This window comes from Homalodisca vitripennis, chromosome X (assembly GCF_021130785.1).
Source record: "Homalodisca vitripennis isolate AUS2020 chromosome X, UT_GWSS_2.1, whole genome shotgun sequence".
Classification (NCBI taxonomy): Eukaryota; Metazoa; Arthropoda; class Insecta; order Hemiptera; family Cicadellidae; genus Homalodisca; species Homalodisca vitripennis.
The window spans coordinates 25471102-25491693 of record NC_060215.1 but is presented as its reverse complement, the minus strand read 5'-3'; the positions used below and the strand labels follow the sequence as shown (position 1 = coordinate 25491693).

Sequence of the window (20592 nt, the reverse complement as noted above, 5' to 3'; positions counted from 1 at the left end):
TTTGTTGTAAGTCGTATATCCATCTATATTGTAATACACAGTTTATCTCAATATCAATCCCATATTAAATTAAAGTAATGGAAATGTAATATAGGGCGCTTTTAAGGCAATGCAGTTGGACTTTAGGTAATTTTAATTAAAAAAAAAAACACACACATTTTTAGTCACAGTTTTTTAAGTTAGCTTTCCTGAAGATACGAAAAATAAAAAGGTTCCTATTGTTCCACAAGGACCTAAAGGTTTATTAAGCAGTATTTGGGTATAATCAAACTGCAATGAATGACATCTGGAAACTAGTATGATATTTTACATTAAGTATATGAAAGATGAGTGATGAAAGTAAAATTGTTTTTATTTATAAGAAAAATTTATTTTCTTACATAATATTTCCTTTAAACATAAATCATAACATATTACAATATCATCCCTGGAATCCCTGAAAACCATATAGACGCTCTGTACAATTAATGTATTTAACTTCATATGTTTCATTTCATGCCTGATCACCAAATTACCAAATTACACAAGTTTTTTCGTTGAGTGATAAATAAAGTATTCTGTTTTCAGGGTAGTTATATACGAGTACTGGTTAAGAACTTGCTGATTGGTAAACTTTAGAATTAAAAAATCAACTCAACCAAATCGATTGTATCACTTTAAGCCAGCTCTCTTTATAATGGTTATTCAAACATGTCATACGTTACACAACCATACATGACAACTTTAATATGGTTTCAGTTATGAAAAATATTAAGGTAAAAAAGGTTCTACATTGACTTGTTCCTCTTATTAAAAGTTAGAAGTGTGAAAAAGGAAAACTACATGCAAACATTTTAAATTAAAAAATGTTAATTATTTGTGTACTTTTTTATGTATTTTTTCATTATAAAAATTTTTATTACGTACTAAGGAAATCTGCTGAATTTATGTTAATATATGATGGAACATTTTCAAATATTAAACGGATATTTTTATTGTAATGTAATTTTCTTAATTTTATTTAATTAAATAATGTAATAGAACAAATACAACCGTTACTATTATTCCACAGTCTGTATAATTACACTGTTTTCATGTGTGTTATTGTGTTACAGGTACGTATACAGTGTTTCCCAGATTGTAAGTACGCATTAAATGTTATTATAAATCGAGTATCCATTGGCTGATGCCAGTATTCACTGTTTTTACACTTACAGATTTTACTCTCTGAATAGTCCTGTAAACACCCTGATTGTATAAACTGAGGATGTGTCCGCGCACAACACCGCATTTTCACATAGAGGCATTTATGTGTTACGGAATTTGGTAAAATTTTGTTCCGCGGACATTTTGAAGACAGCTTACTTTGGCCTAGTACACCCACATTTAGGTTATGGTCTAAGATTGTGGGGTGGCTGTTCTAGATACAAATTTAATAGAGTGTTTAGAACGCAAAAGAAAGCTCTCAGAATCATTTACAAATTAAATCAAAGAGAGTAGTGTAAAGTGGCCTTCGGGGAGCTTGGATTACTGACTTTGCCTAGCTGCTATATTATGTACGCTATACTGCCGATTCAAGTGGTCTCACTTCGGGGTAGTGACGTACAACGTGAAAATAACGTATTTGTCAATACTAATCTGCAAATCAAAATCGTGAGTTTAAAGTCGTTAAAGAGATTGTTGCGCCTTATCTCAGCGCCTAGCATATAAACGCAACCCGCCACACAGATAGCGTTTATTTGTTGAAAGGGTAGTATTTGGGCGGCACGAGCACAGCTAAATTCCTCCAACTGTACAGTTCGAGGACTTTAGCTGTGCGCGTGACCTTGAGTGTGTGGTGATGGGCGGGAGGGGTGGCGGGGTAGCATTATGCGCTGTGTCCCGAAAACATTTTCTGTGACTCATGGGTAAAACCCTCCTTTCAGGAATCGTATTGGCCCAAATAACTCATCACACTCGCTAAAATCAGTCTGTTTTGTAAAAGTACTGATTTTGGTGGAATTAAATAATAAGAGAAATCCAAATAATAGCAATAATAGGACTTATCCTTGTTTTTCAGTTATTATAGTGTTGTTTAACGTGTTTTTGAAAATAACGTATTTGTCAATTTTATCTGCAAATCAAAATCGTGAGTTTAAAGTCGTTAAAGAGATTGTTGCGCCTTCATCTCAGCGGCTAGCACGTAAACGCAACCCGCCACACAGATAGCGTTTATTTGTTGAAAGGGTAGTATTTGGGCGGCACGAGCACAGCTAAATTCCTCCAACTGTACACCAATACGGAACTAGAGGCCGGGACAACTTTGGCGTTGCACAGCACAGAACTACTGTTTTTTATATTTGCCATCTCAAGTTTTTGTAAGGCTAATAAGCTCTCTGAAGAGATCAAACGCATCAATAACCACAAAAAATTTAAATCTCGATAAAAACACGTCCTAGTGTCCAGAGCATTTCACACAATTGAAGAGTTGCGATGAGCCCCTGAAATAGTCTTCAGTAACAATTAAATAATTATTTTTCTAACTCCCCTTCTGATATCCAAGAACATTCGGCCACAGTCTAAGAACCGGCAACAGGTGTCACATACCCAAAGAGTAATTTTAATGTAATATTTATCCATTATTAACTTAAAATTAAATTAGGGCTTTTAGTTTTTTTATGACGCTTTAGGTATAATTACTGTTAACTGCAATAAAGAATATTATTATTATTAGAGGGCAGCTAAGTAGACATTAAAAAGATTTCTCACACCGGTAAAATCCGAGCCGGACGTTTTTATCCTCTGATTAGAATATTTTTTAACGTTTTGTAGTACCATTACAACAATGGCTTCAAGAAAAGTCATAAAAAAGGTGATGATAAGAACACTGGATATCACACAAAGTTATAGATAAACAAATCATAATAACCACCTCTTATTGCTGACAAAAGCATCGGTCCCATATGAAAAAAATATCCCAACAAAAATTTTTACGGGGCATTGATAACAGAAGAGAAGCTGAGTTTCTATGACAACATTTTGAATTCCTATAAGATATCTAAATGATTCTCATATTGATGTTGACAGAGCGACAGCATCCATATCCTCCAGCTCGCATACCATTTAGGTTTCCGAGGTTTTCTGGACTGGATGACATTCAATGTTCTATATTTAAAAAATGTTTTCATTTTATAGTCCTTGTATTCATACATCCAGTCAACATCTCATTTTCTTGGAGAATGTTTCCATCAGCTCTCAAAGTCAGCAAAACCATACCTATTTTAAAAATTAAGCTCAATGGAAACAGTTGAAAACTTTAGGCCTATCTCGGTTCAGTCCGTTTTTTCTTAAGTTTTAGAGTCAATAATGTGTGAAAAGTTGGTTTCATTTGTTCATGGAAATAATTCTTTAAGGCATCTGTCCTTACTTCGTTCAACAAAAAAATGGTTTCTATTGGAATATTTTTTGACCGCAGCAAGGCGTTCAATTGCGTTACACGATTACTTGTTGGGCAAACTTGAGTGTTGCGGCATGCGTGGCCCCGCCCTGACTTGGTTCAAATCTTACATATCTGGAAGGAGCAAAGTTGTGCAACTCGTAAGTGATAAAAATATGTATCAGTCAGACAATAGAGTTCTCAGTCATGGAGTCCCTCAGGGTTCCATTCTTGGGCCAATAAATTTTGTGATCTGCATGAACGATCTGCCTCTACACATTAAACCGGGCCAAATGGGCATATGCGCTGATTACTGCACGCTTCAGGTATCTCAGTCATCATACTCTTCAGTCATCCCGTCCGCACAATTGAGTGTAGAGGAGTGCTACAATTGGCTTTTTTGTAATGGACTATTCTTGAACTATAGCAAGACGTCTTATATATACTTCGGTTTAAGAGATGATCACCGGTGAACTTAGACTCCATTATTCTCCCTAACGATAGTCCCTAAGATCATCGCTTTTTCGCCAAGCTTCTGGATCTTTACTTGGACAAGTCACTCAGTTGGAACTCCATGTGGAACACGTTTGTCGGCGTCTTCATTCTTGTGCTTTGCTCTGGGCCGCCTCTCCCGGGTCTGTAGTCTTCGAGTGCTCCTTACCGTATACTTCTACAACGCAGAATCTATACTACGATAGGTAATATTTTGGGGATCTTAAACGGTAAGAACTTTATTAGAATTTTAGAATGCAAAAATGGCGCATTAAAGCTGTTAAAAAGCTGAACAAGAGAGTCCTGTTTCACTTTAGATCACTCAGAATTCTGACCCTTGCGGGCTTGGTGGGTTATGAGTGCTGCATTTTGTCAGAAAGAACCCTAGCCTCTTTGCGGTCAGCGGGATTTATCACTCCTAAAATACGAGAGGCAGGACCATTCTGGCAATTCACAGGCATTCCACCACGGGGAATAAAAAAAGCCCCTTATCACCTATGCGTAAGGATTTTTTACGCCTTGTCCACTGATATTAAGGATGCAAATTCAGAGTCTGTGCGTTTAAATGTAAATTAAAAACATTCTACCATAATTTCCAAAATAAAGCCATATACGATCAATGATCTCTTTTCGTAACAAATTAGGACCTTTTATAACATCAATATGTGTTTTTCTGTACTGTTGTTTATTTTAACAAGCATTTTTTAATCCAAATATTGTATTTATGAGGTGTTTATAACTTGTAAAATGTGTTTTGAACGAATAAATTCTTTGATGTTTTAACAACTAATGAGGTAATAACAATATATTTAGTGATTATTTTCTACAATTACTGTCACTGTATTTATCCCAATTTAAGACTCTAACTCTAATACATTATCTATTATTAACGTTTACTTTTACTCGCTTGATATGACAAAAATGTTGCAATGTGACGAAAGTTGTTTTTTTAATGTTTTTACTTTTAATGTTATGTACCACATGACACTGTTGTATTAAACATATTTCTAGCATTTATCAGATAACTGTAGGATTTTAAGCTATTTTTAAGTGGAATATAATTTCATAACTCATTATATTACTTATAAATATATAATTAAACTTGGTTAAATAAGTTTGAAAAGTGCCTTATTCCTGCAAATCTGTATTTTCAAATATATTTGGTAACCATAATAAAACACAAAGAGGAATGTAAATTTGCTATCACCGAATTTTCATTGAACATAAACTATTAACAATTATTTAATACATGACCTTTGTATATACATATGTGAAGTTTTGTAGAATGTAACAAGAACTAGTTCATATTGAACATGTGGAGAATGTAGTAAAACATGAGGTAAAAGTCATCTTATTGAACATATGCTTTATTAATAATTACTAATTTAAAATTATTCATTGCTGCCTTTTGTTGTATTTGTTATCTAATAAACTTGAATCTGAAATTGATTTTGGGTTAGTTTTTAATTAGAAAATCTTTTAACAGAACGAGGTGTAAGTCAATTTGTCTGGTTGTAAAAGAATGAGCCTGTGTGTGGTTTTAAAACTTAACATACATTATTTACACTGGGGGGCCCAACCCCCAAAGGCTCCGTTCGTGATGAACTACCTGCGCCATGCATGCCATAGGCACGGGTCGCTTCATAGCCACGGTTATACTGTACGTCCACAAATTAAATGTTACTTTTATTATTAACAATTTTTATTTTAGGAAGCTATCATAGATCCGCTATCAGAAACTTAATTTTAGTATATTAAACACGAGAGAGATCGTGTGAAAGATAATTTAAGTTCTCTTTGTATTCTAAGTGAAAATAAGGAAATGAAAATGAAAATAATTATTTATTCCAATAATAGAATACACATGGTTAACAAAACTTAAAAAACTCTGGAATGACTGACCACTTTTACAAGTAATGTGGTCAGTTAAAACACAAATATAAAAACAAAGTTATTTCTTGAGTCCAGGTCTAATGTTCATGTTGCTGCCAGTTGAACCTCACTCTGTGGCGTCTGTCAGACTTAGCTGACATAAAATTCTATTCTTCTATTCCATAAGTTAAGACTTATACAAAACTAACTAAAACTACAGTATACAAATTATGCATTACTCAGATTACAAAATATGAAGGGACAGCTAATTATACTAAAACAACCAAGTTCTTAAAATAGTTTTTACATTAAAAAGAATAAAAATAAAAAGTTAAGCATTTAGGCCAACATCTGTTTTTTAAAAACGCAATATCGTGATGATTAAACAACAAAAATTTACTTTCAGACTAAAATGCTTTATATTATTAGTTTCTTTAATATGTTGAGGTAATCTATTAAAAAATGATGGTCCACTATATATAAAAGAATGTTTAAAAAATGATTTATTTACTTTATGAATTCTGAAATTTCTTCTATTTATACTTCTTTGGTATTTTAACATAACTGAATCTAAATTAACAATGTAGGTAAATACTAGTTATAAGTTTTACTTTTAACAACTAACCGAATGTAAATAAACAATTAAGGTAAAGTTCATCGGAGGAAACAGTTGTTCGATTCCCAATCCGTTAAAATATAATTAAGAAATGTACAGACTTCAAATCTATACCTGTCTTTTATTATCCGAAATTGAGTTATAACACCAAGTTAATTTTGAACTATAACAAAGGAAACTATAGGAAACAAGGAAACTGTTGAAGTTTAATTTATACGTGAGTGAAACTTCATTAACTTAATTGTAGTTAAACGGCAATAGAAGTGTTAAATTGTTTCATTTAGGTAGATAGTATTTTAAAACTCGCTAACGGAAATTCCAAGTTTCCTGTTCAGGACAAAGGCATACAGATATTTGTTAAGCGATGATACTAATTCGAAGTTCACAATTTATTATTTAGTTTAATTGTTGTGAGAAAATAAAATTACTGCTAATTTTTATTTAAATATGGTAAATTAAAGTTTTGACAAGCTTTTGGAATTAGGTAGTTTTTTTAAAAATATAAGAAATGTAATTAATGAAATGGGAAAGTGATAAGAGAGTTCATGTAAGCAATTAATCCTACTAAAAACTATGAATCACATAATAAACCACGTAAGGTTTACATACTTCATGTAAGTATTTACTAACACATTTATAAAGCACTTTTTACGTGTCAGATGCTACAAGGCGTGGTAACTCAATTCTGGATAATAAACATTATAATATATTCGGAAATTACATCTGTTTTAATAACTTTTTACGATTGAGATGTCTAACAACGGTTTCCACCAATGCAATCAGAGAAAAAAGAAAACTGATATTAATATTCATTTTATAAATATTAAACCGAAATTCAAGATGGCCACCTAAACTGAAAACTGCCTGTAATAAAAAGTAACTTGTATTTTATGGACACACACTTAAAAATAATGCGTAATATTAAGCCACTATTAAGATTTTTTATGTATCAATACTTTATGGATAAATTGTATGGATCCATCTGGTATATTTAAATTCTTGTAATCTTAAATTCCCGGACAAGATGGTAGATGTCTATCCGTGATAAACATAACCTATTTATCGATTTAGCCCTCTCTCAAACTTATCCATGTCCCACGTCGTTAATTTAAACCTACGAGCAACATGCTACCTGTTATTTGGACCATTGGATTTTAGAGCATTTACATTTGAAAATATACGAAGTCTTAGGTTGTTACGGAATATAATTACTTATAAAAACTATAACATATTCAAGTCAAGAATGTCTTATTTTACTAAGAAGCCCGCTGTAACACAGCATAGTTTTAAATTGAAAAGTTATCTTATTAAATGAGCCACTTGAAAAAGGTTACGCTAAAGAGTTTTGTGGTGCAGAAAAAAGGTCGCAAGCTCGATGTGCGTATTGACGTTTAATGTAATACAGTCGTTGTTAAATGTTGAATTCTATAAATAAATATTGAGGGTAAAACTTTAATAATTTATGGAAGATATTCATAGTGTAACAATTTTACTTTAGACTGTGTAACTTATTTAAAGTTACGCAATATAATCGTCGTCTATGTTATCTCAAACGGGTTCGCTTTCTTTTCTCCAAACACAATTTGCAGCCTTGTGTGGAAAGTTCCCTTCTCCTGAAGTCAGCAGAAGCCAGGTGAGGGGAGAAGGTAACAGAGGTGTGTGTCTGCGCAGAGAATTGTGTCCTCTCGCCACCCACCTAGGACCATCCCAGTCCACCCAGCCCTCCCGAGCCACCCACCTGCCCACTCTTATTTTTGTATGGCTCTCCTCCTACACCGACAGGCGTCATTTATCCGACCGATTTATTCCAGGGAAAATTTTAGATTGGCAATTAACGTAACACTGATTCATAGAACTCTGCAATTTCAAACAGAATTGCAACTAACGAGAACGAATTAAATTACTTGTTCCTTTGAAGTAGAATTTTTGCAATAATGTAATAAGAGAAAGAAAGAAGGTTGAATTAACAGTTATGACATACAGTAAGTAATAATGGTTACTAATAGAATTAATTTATAGTAGTTAGTAAACTTTGAAAACAATATTTCGGCTTGGGATTTAGCCTCTTAAAATAAGAAAATCTAAGGAACATAATTCATGGTACATTAATGTACAGCAATTTATAACCAGTCTTCAAATATATAGAAGTTTAGTACTTTGTTCGTACCAAAGTAAATTCTCTTTATCAAAACTAAACTAAATTATTATATTTTTTTTTTTCACTATACCGTATGTTGTATTAGAATATTTGGGTGGAAAATGCACTTTGCATACACAGTTCAGTGTTCGAAATCGTATATAAACGCCTAATTAGAACATACTCGCATATGTGTTTGTATCCTTGTATTATTATGCGTCCTTGTATAAGTTTTATGTTTTACCCTGTTCTTAAAACCAGACACAAATTCGTGAATTTTGGCTTCTAATGGCAAAAATGTAAAATAAACTGATAATAATAACTGTGTCGATATATTTTGAGTAAAATTATCACACAAAACCAGTAAAAATTTAATGTTTTTTTTTGGAATTTTAATATACACAATTGTCTTGAAAAGAATTAGTTCAAAAGACTTAAAACATAGCTTAATCAGTAATATTGTTATTCGCATAGCATTTATTTAAAAGAATTCCCAGATAAAAAGTTTGTTTATTTTTAATTAAATTAAAAGCCGTTAGAGTTAAGCGGCAACATTCAATTTATACCTAAGCAACGGTATTATTATTACAATATACGAGTAAGTACACCTCTTTCAGGGGTTTGTGCATTGCAAGGCGCATAGGGGTGATTCAGATGCAGCGGAGTGTTGCGGGTGGTATTGTAGCGCCTAGACTGAACACGTTTACCTCTGCCAAGGGTTCCCGCATTGCAAGGCGCTTAGGGGTGATTCAGGTACAGCTGAGTGTTGCGGGTGGTATTTTAGCGCCTGCACTGAGTATGTTTTTTAACGTATGATTTTAAAAACAAGGATTTTCTTATGTTTAACAAATCTTGTAATGACAGCGTCTAACACGTGACAGTATCACCCACTTCCATGATGCCAGAGCAGGGAGTTGGCAGAGGCAATGTTGGCTGGCAGACAGCGCGTCCCGGACCTCTCCCAACATTTGTTGTATTTGATAGTAACTTTGTTATAGCCCTTTGATGTTACTTAATGCATAATTAGTATATATTAAATAATGAGTAATTGAAAATGTTCATACGTTTTAATTTTATTAATTATTTGGATAACTCACCTAAACGGATTTGATAAATCTTTTAATGAAAGTTAATACTAGCAACATATCAATTGGTAACATGTATATTGACATCAATATATTTGAAATAATATTTATTGCTATAATAAATGTATAAAGATTGCAGTTTTCCTTGTATACTTAATTATATACGTATTCTTTATTTCCATGTATACATTTGGTTCCCGTTTTTTGTCGTTTCATTTAACTATTAATATGTCAGTATCCCGTTCAATTCCCAATGCTCGTGGTGTATAAATGTTTTAGTCAATGTGAGGTTTAGCTATAATTTCTTTAGCCACTGCTGATGATTACATCTTTAGTTATAAGAAACTAAATGAGCATTCTTAGTTTCGTAATGAAATTACGTAATTTTCCTATTTTTGATATCGATTGCCCTTAAATGATAGGTAATGTTTCATACCAACGTCGGTAGTTAGTCAACATGTGTTAAGTTAAAGAAAACCAGAGAAGCTAAGGAACTACCTGACTGCTCAGTTCACTAACAGGAACTGGTCTAGTAACTAAAGTTCATAATACTGCTTAGAAAAATTACATATTTCTGTCTTAGTATACCTTTCCGTGTGAATCGCACTGTACTGAACAAAACGAAATCCAGGTGAATACAACTTCTTTTATGGTTTTCTCCATAATTTAATTCCTTACGAAGAGAATAATAACAATGAATACATGGAAGTGAGATACAACGCGTACGGTAATACATGTCAAAGCAGCAAGAAAGTAAAAGAAGGCGAAATCGAACTGTGTGAACTTCTTGAATCACCGGTTGGTATGACCCGGTGTATATTGGAGTAACAAGAAAGTAAGAGAAAGCGAAATGCAGCTTTGTGAACTACAGTAGTGCTGCCTGCACGCGTGATTGTGACACGATGAGGGGGAGGCGGGGGGGCAGCGGGGGGCGGACCTGGGCTTGGCAACCTGACAATGCTTCCCCTCACTTCTAGGCAAGCACATTGGAGTTAGAGGAGTTTAAAGATCGATTTTGTGAACCTTAATTCCCGGTAAAGTACTCTCAGTTTTGGAACTTTATTACCGTATATGCTACTTTTTGAATTCCCGAATTATTTTGTCGTAATCATTGATTTTTATTTGTGTAAAATCTGTATCGTTAGTGAAACAATTGAAATGCATTCCAAATAATAAACTATTCTTTTATTAGTAAATCTTTTGAGTTAGTCAGTTCAGAAAATAGTAAACCACAATAAAATATTTTAAATGGGCTGTGGTGCCACAATTTACGTTTGAAGTAACCCAGTAACGACCACAGACAAAATAACGACTTTCACTGAAGTCTAGTACTTCAGTAACCAACGTCTAGTAACCAAATAGAGGAAAATTGTCAGTCAATTCGTGATTAATAATTATGCAATGGTAATCAATCCCCGATTTCCTCGAATTAATATTGTCCTATTTATGTCCGTGTTTTTGTGAAACATACTACTACTGTACATATTACAAACGTAACGATTAAAACTTTCCTGGTACTCATTTTTGAATCAAATATGTTTTAACCGTATAGTACTCGTAGAAGACGGTTTTTTTGCTTGAATTAGTTCAAAATATTTTAATATTGTACTTGTTAAAATGTATCAATAAAATGTAGTGCAATGAGACTTAATTATTTCAAACTATACTAAATTCACACATTTTGTTCTCAGCATTAGAATTCGAGGTCGTTGATTGTAGTGATCGTCCAAATGAAGTTTTAATAGTCATTATTTATAAATCTTTCGATATGCTCTTATTATTTTATTGATAAATGTAAATTCTGTAACAGTTAAAATGTTGAATTACTAGTTTGATACGCGGTGTGCTAGAAACTCTCCGCAATAACTTGAATAACGAGATGTTCTATTAATTTAAATTTAATCCAAGAAAACATAATCATCTGCGTTAAAACGTGAATATCAATGGGAAATAGATAACATTAAGATGTAAAGATATATCTCCACAGGTAACCAACCGGTTTTACTGTGCTATGCAGAAGCATGCACTGATATGAATGTGTTTTTTAATTGTTAATTAAAGATTTATAATATGGTGCAGGTTATAGGTGCAACGCGCCACACTCACGGAAGTCAGTGCCCTCTCACCAGTGTAATGGTGTCTCTGCCAAATGTGCCACGTCGCTCTCTTTCTCTGTTTACATTATAAACTTTGTCATATCAGGGTCGGCCTTGACCATAAACGTTTATATAAGTTTCCAGATTAATGTCAAGTAATATAGTGTTTATACACACAACTGCTACAACAATTCAATCGTAATGTGTCTATCTAAAAACTAAATTTTGTGATCTTAAGTGATCTAAAGCCGGCAAGGAGAGTTCTCAGGAAGTTATGTACAGGGTGTCCGGTAATTTGTAAATCATACAACATACGAATGACGTGTCTATGAACATTAACTTGATTATGTTTACAACGAACATCTTATGGTTATGAATTACTATTATTCATTTCCAATTTTAAATTATATAGGCACATATAAGGTTCCCTTTGGTATGTTTATTTTCATTTATCAACAGCCTAGATTATTTTCTAACATTTTTAATAGTTATGTATTATTAATTATAACATGTTGTTCTTTGTTATATAAGACTGATACTGTATTTACGTGATTTATAGTTATAGTAGTGGGTGTGAAGGGGAGGGGGGGGGTGCAATGTGGGTACCAAATTGAGGAACCCCGCAATACGACTTTGTCGGCTTTGGTTCATATTAATTAAATTTAACACCACAACAATCTCCCTCTCTTTGCCTGCACTAGGGTAAAAGTGTACAAAATAAAGGCTGCAGTATAATAAGAGGCCACCACCACAATAGAATTATATTTATTATGATCTAAACTATAGAAACAAAAATGTTTACACGAATTACGTTATATACTCGTAAAAACTATCTATATCATGTGTATCTATAAAATGTAACAAACAAAACAGTTTAACATTTAACTACTGTTGACTGGTTTTAAGGATATACTATGATTATATTTTGGTGGTGGCCTCTTATTATAGTGCAGCCATAATAAATACTGCAAGTGTATAGGAATATTACAAAAAAACTGTTTGTTTAGTAACAGTAAGTTGATTAATTTTATGCGTTTTGTTACATTTAGCTCTAAACATGTCTGATGTATGTTTTAGTTTTACTGTTTTAAATATATCTTGAGTTTTAAGTAGTCAACACATCTATATATTTTCTCTTTATAAAAATGAAATATTTCAACCAATATTGTACAGTAAATAGCTAATGTTTATCATAGCCTATTTCGGTAACGATAACTGCCAAACATAGTATGTTCAACATAAAAATAGATTAAACCATCTGGAATTTAAAATCTTTTAGTGAAATGGATGCACTTTGGGGAAAAACAATAAAATAATAGATTGGTACTTTTGTTCCATCAATTACGTCTAATATATACCAACAAATGTTTTTGTGAAGAAAGCAATGATACCGTACAAAGAAACCTTTTCGAGAACAAGGAACTTTGACCATGATATTTCACAATGTTTATAATATTTCAACAACACCATTACATTACTGATTTGGTTGTTAGTAGTGTAAGGTAGTATATAATAATTCTGTACCATTTTTGGGGAATTGATGATAAATGTCTTAAATGTGGCGCAATGTGAGAGTTAAAACCCATATTTGATCGAAGCCAGAAACAAGACAGATGAAAAATCGTTCTCGTTTAATTTCTGTTTAAGTTTGTTAGGCTTGGGAAAATATTTCTTTGTGAGCACAATATAACACGTATTCCTGTCTTCTGTCTTTTGTAACCGTTTTATTCATTATACACGTAGACCTACAGTAATGATACTGCCATTTGTGGTACCTGTGCCTTGAGACACACGGCACAACCTTGGGCTTATCAGTTTGGTATGTTGAGCCACTTAAATACCAAATTCAGTAAACGGCGGTCACTTAGTACTCGCGCCTCATTTAAACCTCCCGGCTTATAGATGTAGGTGTGTCTCGGATGTAACAGTGTAGATGTCTGATGCAGATCGATGCCGCAGAGTTGAATGGTGACAAAGCCTTAATGGAAAGTCGGAGTGAGAGATCGATATGGTGATGTGGCTCTGGTGGAACGTGTCCAGCTAGGGCGAGAACTCGGGCCAGCTGTGAGGGTCGTGTAGTACCGAGGTCGTTATCACACACAGAGCACACACAGGAGCGGGTGCGGCAGAACCCTCAGAAGCACCTCACAACCACACAACAGGTGTCCTATCACCTGCCCTATAATCTGGACTCGAGCCGAATCGGTTTATTTTTGAGTAGTGGGTAGCCGGTACCCAATGGGGAGCTGTGGGAGTGGCCGGAGTGCGCGGGCCTATGTGGGTGGTCCCGGCTCCGCCTCCCGCCTCCTGCCGAGTCTCCGGGCCCCGGCGGTGTCAGTCTGTCGCGCGCACCGCACCGTCACGCGGTACTCGAGCTCTGCCTCCACCGTGTTACCATGTATATCCCCGACACTCTCCGTAGCTGCATGGTGGAGCCCGACGTTTCGACCTACCTTCAGGCACCTTCCTCAGGCCAGGTGCATCTGTTTTAAATTTCTTCACCGTTTTTCTCTTTACCCGCTCCAGTGGTAGTCAGTTAGAGCTAGATGTGTTTGTGTGTAGCGTCTGCTAGTTGTGTTTAGGACTTGCATGAGACTGTCGACACGGGAGAGGAGAGGTCACGGGGAAGAGTCGCCACAGGGCCGGACGATCGCGCCTAGGTCGAGTATCGCCGTCGTTTCGCAACCGTCGCATTGAAAATAAAACGGACCGCGAGTGGAGGGGACGGGAGACCGTGCACGGCCGAGTCCACGGTGCGACGCTCGGCGGCCTGTGACCGAGTACCGGAGTACCGTACCCGTGTCGGACAGTGTATCACCGCGATAGCCGCCGCATACGGGATGTGAGGAGGGCGTGGAGACGCTATCCGGCCGCGTTCATTGGCAGACCGAGGTCGAGGAAGGCGGGGCTTCTCGGCCGATTGATTTTTTTCTCCTATCGAAGATCACAGAAAAATAGGGAAGAATAAGGAAATAGTAGTGTAAGTGTAGGCTTATGTGAACGGAATGAACTGATGTGTTAGTGAGTGAAGAAGTGCTGGTATGTATCAAGCTGGAAACTACGCGCCGAACGTTGGCTATCAGATTACCTCTTGGCCGTCCCAGGGCTATCAACACAAGGTCAGACCCTAAGCTTATCTAAGATAAGGTAGATATGGTAGAGTGTAGACCTAGAGTGGCGTGGCGTAACATGACGTAGTGGATGCCACGAGGTGGTGACCCCGATACTATGCTGGCCGGGGTCGCTCCTCAGTCTAGGGTAGGGTAGGGTAGTAGAGTGAATGGGCGCACAGCTGGTGGATTCCTGCCTCTGGTGCCAAACCGCTCATATCGGGCACGAGCCAATCAGGTATATACAAATAAAAAGCAATTTGACTGAGTATACACAAAATATTGGCAGGGCCAGAGCGGGCGGACCGGGCATCCGGCCGGGGGGGGGGGGGGGGTCGACACTGATTTCTACTCAAAATGACTGCTACTACCAGTCGTGCAGAGTGACCTATGCCCCCACTGATAGATTCACACATCCCCGTCATCGGACTAATGAATACACCTTGGTCATATCTTTAACCTATACTGCTCCTTTTGATTTATTACTATTGTATTGCCAAAATACCATGAGCCAAAATATTTATTATGACAATGTACTAACATTTACTTTTGACTGGTTGGCTGGCTGGTTTAATTGTTGTATTTGTACAATTGTTGATTTAATGAACATTTTCTCTTTTTATTACAATAATAAATAATGGTTATTTGAAGTCTCAAAGAACATTTTCAAACAGAAAGTTACTACAAGCAGTGTATCCAATTTGTTTTCCACTAGTTTTAGGAACGGTTTGAACAAAATAGTAATGAATTTGCAATGCTGTGTTCCTTAATATTGTCCGAGTCACTTATGTTTGGTTTAACGTGTATGGTCTTTGTGCATGTATAAGAATTAATTGCTTTTAACATTAATTTTAAAATTACTTTTATTGCTACGATTGTAATGTTTTTCTTCGGATAGACTTTTCAAGTGTTCAAATTTGTTTGAAAAGTAAGTGATGTAATCAAATGAACAAACGATACGTATTATCGAGAAACATATAGTATAAACAATCATATTGTTCGTATATATTGTATTTTTTCCTCATTTAAAAATACTAGGAATGGAATCTCTAAACTTCCTGTGGTCCATCATTGTAGTATTATATGCTTACAAAAATAGACGCGACATTAGTCAAGCCCTAGATTGACGAAGACCTGAACATAATTTACTAACTATAATAATAAGCAGTTTGTTTAGTCTTATTTTATGCTGATATATACACACAACGATCTTTTTATTATTATTATAAACCTTAAAACAAAGTATATGTACATATCAACATATTTTACGCATTCATTTCTTTAAATAGACAATGCATATTTTCTAATACTTTCTTAAATAAAAAAAGATACACTCAAACGCAAATATACACGTAGAGTTAACTATAAAAGACGAGGCAAGGCATTAAAAATTCTTTAACTTTTGCTTAATGTCGCTAGAATTAATATAAAAGTATATGATTTGCATCTTGTATATTAGCTACATTTATAGTATAACTAATTATTACTCATTATACGTATTGGAGAACAACCAAAATACTACTAATTTATCTACTATTGTGTTATTAACTAGTATTAGTATTCTTAACTCGGAAATAAATAAATTGGTTAATGAGTTGATCTTCACGTATTTGCGGCTGATCATGTGTGTCAGACCATACTTGCAATTATAAAAAATATTATTTTAACTGTAATCTAAGCTAGTTAATTATTTGTTTCCAGTTATTCAATATTATTAATCGTCAATTAAATATAACTTAAAAATTTTATAATAATTCAACTGACCCGTAAAAATAAACGTTTCTTACAATCTATATAGTATTGTGTAGGAAAGAATGATTATTATTTATATTTAAATTTAAAATGTAATTATATACATAATCAACACCTAACAATGTCGTTAGTGCAAAATTCCTATATAATACTTATTACGATAATTGAAAGGCTTGTGGCATCTATGTTATAAACCCTGGCTAAATAGGTTCTATTCGTTAAAAATGCGATTCAGTTTTAATATTCAAAAAAATATATTTTAGCTTTTAAACGCAAACCTATGCTGTCAAAGTTATTATATTAATGGCGACTCCAGTACTTTTAGGTAATGTAATATACGTTGAAAATAAGCGAGATAAACTTAATTGGGAATAAATTTATCCCAGAAAATATTTTTATTGCAATGATCCTTATATATAGAGTCAGACATGTAGTTTTTGTTATCTTTTTAATGCCTATACAATTAGTAAGGAGCTAACTCTTATTTAGCCCTCAGATATTGTTAACAAATATGACGTTCTAATACAATTCGTGGGAAGTTACTCTTCTTAAATGATTCCTTAGATAACGGTAGCCTCGAATGTACTCGGAATTGAACTCAAACCTAGCGATACGGCGTCGGCGAGTTTTTGCCGCCGATTTACTTGCCGTACATTGTTATCTCTGAAGATGTGTTTTGTGCGTATGAAGTTGGCTTTGAAATAGCTTCTATGTCTATAATGTATCCCTATTTTATATTCGGAAGTCACTATTTGGGTAGATTTTATATTATTGAACTGGGCCACAAAAAGAACCTAGATGATATAATCAGTTAATTATCTTTGTCCATAAAAAATACATTTGTAATAAATTGAACATTAACTTTCTGTTGGGGTTGTTTGTAAATGTAAAATACAATAAACCGGGTTCTTGCGGGTACATTGTTTCTAGGCTTACTGTGTTATTTGTATCAATTGTCAGTGAACACAAATGCATACCCTCTTGATATGTAAGTTTTATATGAAATTCATTACTAGAAAAATAGTATGTACAACCTCAGAGGCTTGCAATACGATCCTGATTAAAAAGGAAAATGCTCAAATAATAATTAAATTCTGAACGTATAATTTCAATTAAAACTAAACACACAATAAGAGCGAACAATACAATCCAGATTATGTATCAAAAAATAAAAAATGTAAATGAAATATTCGTAAGGCTAACAAATCAACGTATTATCATTAACAAAACCCTAAATATATGCGTTTAAATTTACACAGCTTACATAGAATTAAGAATATAATTTAATTTATAAAAAAATAAACAGTTGCTCACAAAGCGTGTTTTTGGAAATAAAACATGCATTCATATAAACATAACCTATATAACGGCCTTGATACGCTTCAAATTGTCAGACTAGGGTTTGTAAGCATACATGATATAGTGTATACATGATGTTTATATTTAAATAGCTCACTAATAATAGAACCTTTCATCAATATTGATATTTTTATATACTTTTAAATTCTTAATGAGAGAACACCTTTTTAGTATATTTACTATGTGGATATGTTATAATAATTAAAAACAAGTTTTACATGATAACGGAATGTGTTTAAATTTACCAATATTAATTTAAATGAATAACTTTGACGATTAAATTTCCCTTTGTATTCTAAAAGTGTCGCCCTCCATTTATGTTCAATCCTATTGTTATAAATACTTGTACAATTATGTGTTTGGAATGCTGCATTGATCAAAACATTTTTATTTAAACTTCAGTATGTTATGTTTGTACTCTCATCGAGTTATTTATTTATAACTAATAAAGTTCAAAAATAATGTTGTATATGAAATAAAAAACGTCTTTATTATACAGGTCTTAAAACCACTTAACCTCCAAAAACAAATATAAAAAGCAAGACATAACAAATAAAACCATTGTTATAGTCAGATATTAAATCAAAACCTCAAAAATTATAAAGTACTCTTTTAAGTGCAGGATTCAAACCTGTATGTTTTTCACAACGTTAAATATAAGGTTTCATTAAGAGTTATATAAATTACTAACAATTATTTCCTGTTGGATAATTAAAAAAAAGTGTGTACTATTTTATTACAACTTAAACACATTTTTGTTGGAATGATTAGTGGTGATTAAATGATCACGTGTTTTCTTAAATAGCGATAACTCGCTAAATTCAAGAGTGCGGAAGGAGTTAAGTAAACTTAGATTCTTTAGGGTGTGATTTTGTATTTTTCAAATGCAAGTATGGCAACAGATACAACACATTAGTCGAGTTTTAGCTGAATAATAATCTGCATTTCCCTTATACTACCTGTTCATTAGGTGTTTATTCTGTAATTGGATCAAGTCACGCTTTTGTGCAAAGCAAGTTGATTACCATTCATTCACACACATTACGAAATCTGTATCCTTCGCTGTAAGGAAAACACCGGCTCTCTTTGACATAGGTAGAACTCATAAACCTAGTACAAACTTTGTAAGTTTGCATTTAACTAACGTTTTGTCTGTGACTGCATCGGCTCGCGCTTTTTTTGGGCGCTTTGTTTCCCTTCTTTGATTTGTAGAACCTGATGGCATCTACATCTAAATATTCGACCTTAACGTGTTGTGCACATGACCTTGAACAATCTGTAAACTCGAGGCGAGAGTGCCGGAGAGCTAGAGTACCGAGTTCCGAGCACCGAGGCCCGGCGGGAACCAGAAGTGCGCACGCACCTACTCTGAGCCGTACAGCTATTATTAGCCACCGTTGCCAAAAAGGCCAGCTCTGCACATGTCCATGTCTACTTAGCTGGAATACGAGTTGACTCATTCCTTCTTGGCATAACTGAGCACAGACACGGTGGAGATATTTGATGTTGTGCTCCCCCTGCAATGGCAAGGGTTCGCCTCAATACACGAGTCTGTTTAGCTTGATTACGAGTTGACTCATTCTTTCTTGGCATAACTGAGCACAGACACGGTGGAGATATTTGATGTTGTGCTCCCCCTGCAATGGCAAGGGTTCGCCTCAATACACGAGTCTGTTTACCTGGAATACGAGTTGACTCATTCTTTCTTGGCATAACTGAGCACAGACACGGTGGAGATATTTGATGTTGTGCTCCCCTGCAATGGCAAGGGTTCGCCTCAATACACGAGTCTGTTTACCTGGAATACGAGTTGACTCATTCTTTCTTGGCATAACTGAGCACAGATACGGTGGAGATATTTGATGTTGTGCTCCCCTGCAGTGGCAAGGGTTCGCCTCAGTACACGAGTCTGTTTAGCTTGATTACGAGTTGACTCATTCTTTCTTGGCATAACTGAGCACAGACACGGTGGAGATATTTGATGTTGTGCTCCCCCTGCAATGGCAAGGGTTCGCATCAATACACGAGTCTGTTTAGCTTGATTACGAGTTGACTCATTCTTTCTTGGCATAACTGAGCACAGACACGGTGGAGATATTTGATGTTGTGCTCCCCCTGCAATGGCAAGGGTTCGCCTCAATACACGAGTCTGTTTAGCTTGATTACGAGTTGACTCATTCTTTCTTGGCATAACTGAGCACAGACACGGTGGAGATATTTGATGTTGTGCTCCCCCTGCAATGGCAAGGGTTCGCCTCAATACACGAGTCTGTTTACCTGGAATACGAGTTGACTCATTCTTTCTTGGCATAACTGAGCACAGACACGGTGGAGATATTTGATGTTGTGCTCCCCTGCAATGGCAAGGGTTCGCCTCAATACACGAGTCTGTTTAGCTTGATTACGAGTTGACTCATTCTTTCTTGGCATAACTGAGCACAGACACGGTGGAGATATTTGATGTTGTGCTCCCCCTGCAATGGCAAGGGTTCGCCTCAATACACGAGTCTGTTTAGCTTGATTACGAGTTGACTCATTCTTTCTTGGCATAACTGAGCACAGACACGGTGGAGATATTTGATGTTGTGCTCCCCCTGCAATGGCAAGGGTTCGCCTCAATACACGAGTCTGTTTACCTGGAATACGAGTTGACTCATTCTTTCTTGGCATAATTGAGCA

At 34.9% G+C, this 20592-nt stretch overlaps 1 protein-coding gene across 11 annotated transcripts in view; it reads left to right on the top strand.

The window, feature by feature from the left end:
• The window catches only part of LOC124368806 (nuclear factor 1 X-type-like), a 551559-nt gene that overhangs the window by 215890 nt on the left and 315077 nt on the right, over positions 1-20592 (top strand). For 7 of the 11 annotated variants that reach the window (XM_046826198.1, XM_046826192.1, XM_046826195.1 and 4 more), the window contains exon 1: positions 14025-14169. The exons of 2 other annotated variants lie outside the window; for them this stretch is intronic. In XM_046826198.1, the coding sequence (XP_046682154.1) occupies positions 14089-14169 (81 nt within the window). In that variant the 5' untranslated portion in view covers positions 14025-14088. 2 more of the 11 variants (XM_046826199.1, XM_046826190.1) reach the window with 1 other exon arrangement.